The sequence below is a fragment of the Leguminivora glycinivorella genome, chromosome 8 (genome assembly GCF_023078275.1).
Source record: "Leguminivora glycinivorella isolate SPB_JAAS2020 chromosome 8, LegGlyc_1.1, whole genome shotgun sequence".
Lineage (NCBI taxonomy): Eukaryota > Metazoa > Arthropoda > Insecta > Lepidoptera > Tortricidae > Leguminivora > Leguminivora glycinivorella.
The window spans coordinates 18326244-18336132 of NC_062978.1; the positions used below are offsets into that span (position 1 = coordinate 18326244).

Sequence of the window (9889 nt, forward strand, 5' to 3'; positions counted from 1 at the left end):
ACCAAATGTCACTGTTCCGTACGTAAATGCATGCTGTTCTTATAAAAACATAAAAATCACCATATGTATGCCTTTCAGATTTGAGGAGTTCCCTCGATTTCTCCAGGATCCCATCATCAGAACTCGGTTCTGATAAAAATGGGACCAATCTGTATGCATATATACATTCGATATTTTTTTTTTCAAAATCGGTCCAGTAACGACGGAGATATCGTGGAACAAACATAAAAAAAAATACAGACGAATTGAGAACCATCTTCCTTGAGATTTGGGTGCGGCGGTTAAAAATGTATAGAACTGTGGTTTGGATACAAACTGTGGCCGCTTACCGTGCCACGTAAGTCCAGTCCGCGCTTAAAAACGCCCGTCTGCCAATACCAAGAAACAGCAACGAAAACTCCATGCAAACTGAATGCACTACGAACGCCTAGAGAGCGACGTGACCTGTGTACCGAATAATAGTAGATACCGATCTGCTGTTCTGCCGTATGCGATCTTTTTCAATTCGTTTCTAACAACTGCTTCGTGCCTTCCTATGTGTACATGTAAACATAACAACTGGATGGTAATGCAAATATGTATCTTCTTTTATTATTTTCAAAGTTTGTAAATAGTCTGTGATAGGTAAGACCGGATCTTAGATAAAATGATATTGATAAATCATGGTTATACCCGTTCATAGTCAAAGTGTGTCCATATCTATATAATATTATGTGCAGAAATCGCTACAGTTGAAGCCATCTTTGCTCATTCCCACGTTAGGTGGCGTCGGCTCTACAGGTACGGTTCCGTTTCGGATAGTTTCGACCCTAGGGTTGAAGCATAGCATGCATCCTCGTATGTTATTTCCCAACCCTAGATAGAGGTTTTTACGGTAAAACTTTCGTAATAACCTTAAAAAAACAATATAGGTAAAATTTTCGTAATAACCTTAACTAATTAAGTAAATATCCATACTAATATTATAAATGGGAAAGTGTTGTTTGTCCGTCTTTCAAAAAATCACATCAATACGAGCGACGTATTGATGTGATTTTTTAACTGGAAATAGTTGAAGGAATGGAGAGTGATATAATACTTTTTGTCTCTTTCTAACCCCCTCCACTTCTCTAAAATCGAGGGTGGAAATTTGTATGGATCATTCCGCAATTATCAAATTTAACGCGAACGAAGCCGCGGGTATAAGCTAGTGTAAGTATAAATAAAGGATCTAATTAAACAACTCCAAGCTCAACAACAATTATATTTTGTTTCAATTTAATATTTAACATAGAAAATCGTATCTATACCTACTTAGTTATTAATTTAGATCAATTTACATAAACGTTACACATTAAAATGCAAACTGGGAACCATCTCAACCATCGTTTGAATAACAAATACAACATTATTCATGTACATAATACTGCATTTTGTTTTTATTGTGTTTAATAAGTTACATTATTAATTAAATTAGTATCTACTAGGTATTTAGGGTACATTTACGGCTCGATTCGAATATATTTATATGCTCTACATAATACTGTAAAAAATTAAGTTTCTTCGACAAAACCGTAACTTTTTACTGACAGGCTGTTACCGTCTGGCAGTGGATCCCTTTAAATAGTAACAACGTGGATTTTATTAGTTTACAAAGTCTTTAAACATTGCTATTAGCGAGAGTAGCCAAAATAGATACAGAAACCAAATATTTGTTCAATAAATGAATAAATAGGGCATTAAACTCCTTGCCTTTCATCAACGGAGGGGGACAGCCACGGCCAGCCGAACTCCTCTTTGTAATAAGTAGGAGGAGACCGATAATTTACACAGTTAGTGAGTTTTCACATTATCCGATCCGATATCGGATGTCGGACCGATATCCCATACATTACAGGCGCCATCTTGGATTTTTACTATTGAAATCCTTCCGACATCCGATATCGGATCGGATAATGTGAAAGCGGACTTAGGTACCACAATAGTTAAACGGGAACACTTATGTAAAATAAATGTCATACTCGTACACAAAGAAAATTGCTAACAGTGTCCATAGCTGAAATCGAACCAGCATTCTCCGTTTACCGGACGGATACCAATATAACACTAGGCCATCTCATCAAGTACCAAGTAGGTGCCTATGACAATTTTCTAACGTCTTGTGGAAATAATTTCTGTCTGTTGGGACATTTAATTTACAATAATTAGATACCTTTAAGTCACAAGAATCTAAGCTAGTTACAGTAACCGAACATCTCCTCCATGCTGCAGGGTTTTTCGCAGCACTCATCCACGATCCCGTTGACGCACGTTGGGGCACCAGGGTCCTTGCCTGCTGAGGCAGCAGCCACGGCCAACCGTCCTCTTTGTAGGGAGAGAGTTAATTTGCCAAGTTACCATAACAATTAAACGTGGTGAAATTTCTTCAAAGACTACACTGACAACAAGATACCTCCATTGTCCAGATCCAGAGCTGGAATTAGGCTCAGCGTTATCGCATTTTACAGCCTATCGCGTCGTGCGTTCTTTTCCCACTTTCAACCGCCTTCCGCGAGAGAGCGTCCTCAATTTACCGGACGGATACCTTAATTATTAGTGTGTTTTCACATTATCCGATCCGATAGCGGATGTCGGACCGATATCCCACACATTACAGGCGCCATCTTGGATTTTTTTAAATGAAATCCTTCCGACATTCGATATCGGATCGGATAATGTCAAAACGCACTTAGGGTTGAAATTACAAGGTAAGAATCTGACAATTTGTGATAATGACCCAAGGGCTTGTGGAAATGATTTCTGTCTGTAACAATTAATTTATACAAGTGTCTAACCTAGTTACAGTAATCGAACATCTCTTCCATGCTGCAGGGCTTGTTGCAGCACTCATCCACGATCCCGTTGACGAGCCTCTTGCCGCGAGGGGGCGCCAGGGTCCTCGCCTGCTGGGGCAGCAGCCACGGCCAACCGTAGTCCTCCTTGTAGGGGGCGATACCAGTACCTGGAGCAAACATCATCTCAATTTGCTGTTAAGAGGCAGAAACGGTATATTGGGGCACAGGACCAGCCGGCCAAGACGCTGGTCGCAGTCGCAAGAGACGCCGATCAAAAGTATCGAAACGTAGGCTGGCTACGTCACGCATAAATTAGTTATAAATACTATATTATTAATAATTATGATTATGTATAACATGCATGGACTAAACTAATATAGAATAAGTAGGTATTATTGTGTGCCCTTACAGGGTGTCATGACTCACTGTCTTAATTAATGTAACACCTATTATGTACATGACAATGCAATACTGAATAAATGAAATGAAATGAAACGCCAATGCGGAAGAGCGATAGAGGTAGCCAGCTACGATACCCATTATTATCGTACCTAATACCTAATCGTTCATGAACTCTGAACTGGCTATTTAAATAACACAATTGTTAAAGACATATCGTCAATCATCTTACCGAACAATGTTCCCTCGGACCTCTTTTGACCACGTTTCTGAAGGACACAAAGCTCGGATATGGCTATGGCTAGGTTCCTGCCGCAGTAAATCTGAGGATCCCTCAGGTCTTGCAGCGTCAGCCCACCGCTGATATGTCCGGTACAGAGCGCCAAAGTGAACAGGAATACCATCAAGATCAGGACTTTCATCTGCAACATGGAACAACAATAACAAACAAATGACAATCGTTGACGCTACGTAGCGATCGAAACGTCGCTACTAAAGAAAAGCTATAGGGAGAGCTAGCTACGATACCTACGCTTACGAAGCGTAACGCCGTGGATTGCGTGGGCGACGGTCGCGCGACCGTCACGCGACCGACGCCGTCGCGTCTCATACTTTCATATCGATAAGGTTTTTTTTTCCTATGCGTCGCATCGCCGTCGCGCGACCATCGCGCGACCGTCACCCACGCAATCCACGGCGTAAGAGATTGTAACGTTGTGCCCTTGACTAAACGCCTGAATGCATGAATGCAGCGCTCAACGCGACTAGCGTCAGCCAAAAACAGATACATACATATATTTTCTGTTTGCGCCGCTCGAAAAAGGTGCGTATACATATAAGTTTTAAATGTTTCTTTATCGCTTTTCTGTATTTTCGAAGCGTTAACGATTGTGAATTGGTCCAGGCGAAGATTTTTTTTTTCATTTCCCTTTGAAACGTGGGTAAGATATTTCGTACTTCATACATAAAAAGTATTGGTTACGAATTTAAACGTAACTGGAAGATGTTTAAATTGAAACAATACAAGCTTATAAAATAGACTTAAGGTTAATGCATACACAATTTATAAACAATTATAAACTGTAGTACTTACCAATAGTGGAAGAGCGGTATTCTCTTAATACAAGTATTTCAAATACTTAAAAAGAGATACTAGCCCAATTATGTAAATATTGTATTGCTACCAAATAAATAATTTTAATTAAAAAAAAAAATACAATGCCGGCCTATAAGTAGGCAAGGTAGTACGATAGTATAGGTTTGTTACAAATATTTAGGTTTATTTATTTCGTGAAGGAACAATTATTACATTACTACAATAACAATTTCAATATACGCTGAAAAATACCATGTTATAATAAAACTAACTTAAAAACTAAAACAAACTAATAACAATAATAACCATAAGTAAAAACCGGCCAAGAGCGTGTCGGGCCACGCTCAGTGTAGGGTTCCGTAGTTTTCCGTATTTTTCTCAAAAACTACTGGACCTATCAACTTCAAAACAATTTTCCTAGAAAGTATTTATAAAGTTCTACTTTTGTGATTTTTTTCATAATTTTTAAACATATGGTTCAAAAGTTAGAGGGGGGGACGCACTTTTTTTTCCTTTAGGAGCGATTATTTCCGAAAATATTATTATTAATATTATCAAAAAACAATCTTAGAAAACCCTTCTTCATTTTTAAATACCTATCCAACAATATATCACACGTTGGGGTTGGAATGAAAAAAAATATCAGCCCCCACTTTACATGTAGGGGGGGTACCCTAATAAAACATTTTTTTCCATTTTTTATTTTTGCACTTTGTTGGCGTGATTGATATACATATTGATACCAAATTTCAGCTTTCTAGTGCTAACGGTTACTGAGATTATCCGCGGACGGACGGACGGACGGACGGACGGACGGACGGACGGACAGACAGACATGGCGAAACTATAAGGGTTCCTAGTTGACTACGGAACCCTAAAAATAGGCTCCAAATCCGCACCTTGTGGCAAGGTGCCAAGAAGGCTGGCGGCATTGCCACGTTGGATGGCAATGCCTATTACGTTGCGCTAGGTAAGTGCCAGCCTTCTTGTCTCCTGTTAGCCCTGTTGCATCGACGAGGCGCTTTGAAAGCTCTTTAAAAATACTGTGAGCACCTGATCCCCACGGCCCAAGCGTTTCCACCCCAAACGGCGCAAAACATGAAAATGGAATCAATTGCTGCATATTTGCGCCGTTTGAGGTGTTCAGCGGAGTTGGCGGCAGCTATGACGAATATTTATAATTATGACATCAACTTATTACTCAATTTTCAGTTAGATGATAAAACATAATATGATTTTGCTCCTCAACACTTTTACCAAAAAGCGTGAAATTTCGTCAAAAACCGGGTGCTATATATACTATCGATATGCGTTATTTGATCGTTAAACTTTATTTGAAAATGGTTTCTGAATACTTTGCGAAACCGGTTGACAACAGCATTGATATTTTGTAGAAATTGAATTGCTTTGTGGTCAAAGTTGCTTATAAAAGCAATTTGTTAGCAAGCATATCTCGAATAAAATTGTTCTATAGTGGCCGATCGGGCTTCGAGATGGACTAGATACATAGTGAACATTAGTGCATTTTCACATTATCCGATCCGATCCGATATCGGATGTCAGACGGATTTCAAAGGCAAAAATCAAAGATGGAGACTTAAATGTATGGGATATCGGTCCAACTTTTTTTATTATTATTATTATAAATGGGCTTACTCTTGGCCACAGACTAGCCGAAGGCAAAGACGTGGCCTACGATGGAGTGAGCTCGCCCAGAAGATGCTTGTTCACTCTTGATTTGAAGGCTGCCGGGTCCAACATCCGATATCGGATCGGATAATGTGAAAACGCACTTATTGTCAACCATTTTATACTATAATTATTTACAGATTTTAAGTACTATTTAATTTTTACTAGGTACATTTGTATCGTATGCCAAAAATGTTTGTTCATCGCACTTACTTCGATCTACCAACTAGAAAAACTCTCAGCACTAATTATTTATCCACGGCGATGTTTCAGAAACTCCGTTATATGTACCTATACCACGAGTTTTTGACGTTTCAAAATAATGTTACTGTGAAAATGTATAATTATACTTAGGTGAAAATGTATATAGGTATATATGTATGTAGGTACTAAGACTACTAAGTAACGGCTTGGAGGCGCTGTTCACTCGCTTCATGCGGTCCATTGAGTAATTATTACAAGATGCGGTCTAGCATAACTGGCGCTCTCGCCTGCGAGTCCATACTTGAAGTCGCGCTTGTTGTGCGCTAAGTTGTGCTAAGTAAGCCGCCATGAATGTTATTTTCCGCGACTTTTACGAGTTCAAACTGTGGTATGTGCACAGTAGTTACCACTCTGAATCTACTGCATATGAGGGCGTAGCGTAGGCGTATTTCAGTGTCATAGTGATTTTCGGCTTTGAATTACCCATGACCGTCACAAGTGCCTATAACGTCACAACGTTACAAGTAACGTCATAGTATAGTAGGTGGTTGGAGGCTTTGATATTTCGTCGATATGCGGCTGCGGCTTTGAGGTTGGTCAGTGAGAAAACGTAACGTGTGTCTTTGACGTGTGGCCACTGGCTATTGCTGATCGAACATATAATAGTAGAATAGAATTCTACTATTATATGTTCGTAATAGAATTCTACTATTATATGTACTATTAACTACTAAATAACAAAACTTAGGTACACTCAATGTATACTAGATTTTTTTTTAAATCAAGATTTCCACTTGAGAACTTATCTGCGATGAATAGCATTGTTCTCTTTTGTTAACCTAAACCGCTAATTACCTGTGCGAAATAATTACCATAAACAAAAAAAGATGTTTTATGAATAACAACAGTATTCCTTTAGTAATAAGGGTCAAAAATTAACACAAGTTACCTACAATAATCAAAGCATCCTTTTAAGTAAAATACACGGACATGGGTGACCACGGTTCTTAATTTCAAAAGGTTGTACGTTGAGTGTATGCTATGACAATTTGAACCTTATAAATTTAAATAGATATCATACACGAAAGAAAAAACGACAAGGCCCACTGGTGGCCGAGCCGGGAATCGAACCCGATGATATCTATTTAAATTTATAATTTATATATAGTAGTGTGAGTGTGACTACTTGAAAAAAGAACAAATCGAAAAAATAGTCAATAAAATAATTTGATTTGTTCCCTAGTTGAATTTGAACCTTATTACTAAATAAATAATGTTGTCTTTTATAAAACATCTTTTGTTGTTTATGGTATTTATTTGACACCTCAGGTAATTAGCGGTTTAGGGTTAACAAAAGAAAACAATGCTATTCATCGCAGATAAGTTCTCAAGTGGAAATATTGATTTAAAAAAAGTCTACTATACAGAGTGGGGCCTGTAACAAAAGCAAAAAATTAAACTGTAGGCTATTCTCCTTATACTGATCAACATTTGTTCAGCGACTTTTAAAAATAACTTGTATTTTGAATTTTATCACCCTTGAAAGTTTTTTCTAAGAGGTAATGTATTGCGAATTCTGTTAAGTCTAAAGTGTGACAGACAACGTCAATGACAACAATAATGGCGTACATTGAAGCTAATATTTATTTTGTATGAAAAATTAAAAATTTAAAGTCTTCATAATTTTTAAAAGTCACTGAACAAATGTTGGTCAGTTTAAGGAGTGTAGCCTACAGTTTGATTTTTTGCTTTTGTTACAGGCCCCACCCTGTATAATACAGCCTTACCAGAAATATATGACTAATTACGCGCCATGTTGCGGAATTTCATTCGAACTATTTTCTTCATACTATACTGAACTGTCACCCCATACATCACAATAACAGCGCCCTCCTAATAGTCATATATTTCTGGTGGCTTTATCTGCCTAGTAAATTGCTTAAAGCGATTCAGTAAACCATGTGAACTAGTAGGCGGACCTATCTTAAAGTTGTAGTTCTTGATGGCTTAAAATAATAGGTAAGTAGTTATTAGGTTCATTTACAAAAACTTTGCAGGCACTGATCTCAGAAATGCGTGATTAAAATATGTAGATTACTCGTTCCATTGTGTAGATATAATTCATATTACATGCCCGTTAACACTTTCGCTACCAAGAACCCGACTGTCGGGCACACCGCTCGTAGAAGCGTAGCCGATTACATGGGTTTCCCCGTATGTAGCGAAAATGTCGTAGCGCCGCGTAGAGCCCGGTTTCGAAAGTGTTAAGTACAAGCCCGAATATTAATTAACCCCGCCGACGTCAACAGAAACTTATCTTGTTTAGCAACTTACCTTTGAACTTAAACAGACCACACACGCCTAAGGAATGCGGTTCGGGGAAACTCGGGAACCCTTATATACCACCTGTCCGATGTTAATATTCAACAAATGTCAGAACGATGTATGTTAAGTTCCCCTAACGCTTTATGAAATGCCCACGCCTAAATATTTGAAGCAAACAAGAGAGCATTTTCAAATTTCAAAGCGTCTCAGCATTGAGTTATATGAAAATTTAGAGTAATTTTGAGTTACAACGTTTTAGAATTCGCGTTGCGAGTTGGGAAGTCGTTCGATTTTGGAAATAATTCCGATCAGTGGGTAATAGGTTTTCGCATGTATAATTATTATGCCTGAAATGTAACAAATAATTAGTTTCAAATTTCGGATATTCGGCGACAAACTGTAGCGAATTCGACACAAGAGCTGACTATATACATACAACCATAATAGGTACAGAAGAACCACATCGCTCTGTCGTGACTTTCGTATCTACTTATACAATATTTTCCTCAGTCATCCATTGACCACGAACGCTATATATAAAGGGTGTGAAACATCGAGATGGATTTAAAAATTGATCAAACAATTGTTTGACGACCGGTCTGGCTCAGTCGGTAGTGACCCTGCCTGCTAAGCCGCGGTCTTGGGTTCGAATCCCGGTAAGGGCATTTATTTGTGTGATGAGCACAGATAATTGTTCCTGAGTCATGGATGTTCTCTATGTATATAAGTATTTATATATTATATATAATTATATATCGTTGTCTGTGTACCCATAACACAAGCCTTTTTGAGCTTACCGTGGGCCTCAGTCAATCTGTGTAAGAATGTCCTATAATCTTATACTTTTAAACGAGCAATTCTTGTATATTTATTTATTTATTTATATATATATTTATTTACACTGACGATCTCGGAAACCGCTCTAACGATTTCGCAGAAATTTGTTATGTGGGGGTTTTTGGGGGTGAAAAATCGGTCTAACTTATCCTTAGGTCCCGGAAAACGCGAATTTTCGAGTTTTCATGCGTTTTTCTTCGCGCGCCATCTCGTGTGCAGTAGTTGTACTGTTAAGACAGAATTCTTTCGGTCGATGTAAGTACTATTTATTGCAAACACTAGATGGCGACACAGGTCAAGGCTAAAACGAATAGAAAATACACTATTTGAGTTTTTGTGGCGAAATGCGCACCATCTCGTGTGGAGTAGTTGTGTTGTTAAGGCTGAGAATTCTTTCGCTCGATGTAGGTACTATTCAGTTTTGAACTAGATGGCGACACATGTCAAGGATACGAAACAGAACCGAGCGAAGCTCGGTTGCCCAGATATTATTTATAATATATTTAATATTTATAATTGAAATTGA

General features: G+C 38.2%; 1 protein-coding gene across 3 annotated transcripts; it reads right to left on the reverse strand.

Annotated features, from left to right (window-relative positions):
* Positions 1-1227: 1227 nt before the first annotated feature.
* On the reverse strand, positions 1228-8552 carry LOC125228952 (bombyxin A-3 homolog). 3 transcript variants are annotated; one of them, XM_048133688.1, is made up of 3 exons: positions 8536-8552; positions 3445-3634; positions 1228-2980 (listed from the first exon to the last, which is right to left on the reverse strand). In XM_048133688.1, exons 2-3 carry the CDS (start codon positions 3632-3634, stop codon positions 2814-2816), a joined length of 357 nt encoding a protein of 118 aa, XP_047989645.1. In that variant the 5' UTR covers positions 8536-8552; the 3' UTR covers positions 1228-2813. The 3 variants fall into 3 exon arrangements, with proteins under 3 accessions (XP_047989645.1, XP_047989644.1, XP_047989643.1); XM_048133687.1 differs by lacking the exon at positions 8536-8552 and having other exon boundaries at positions 1228-2343; positions 2814-2980; positions 3445-3662; XM_048133686.1 differs by lacking the exon at positions 8536-8552 and having other exon boundaries at positions 3445-3662.
* Positions 8553-9889: the final 1337 nt, after the last annotated feature.

What these genes read in the sequence shown, in the direction of transcription:
- LOC125228952 (XM_048133687.1), bottom strand. Translation starts at nt 3,643, where the DNA reads ATGTTGCAGATGAAAGTCCTGATCTTGATGGTATTCCTGTTCACTTTG. An exon ending in GTCCGAGGGAACATTGTTCG is followed by an intron (nt 2,981 to 3,444) that starts GTAAGATGATTG and finishes TGTTTGCTCCAG; the next exon opens with GTACTGGTATCGCCCCCTAC.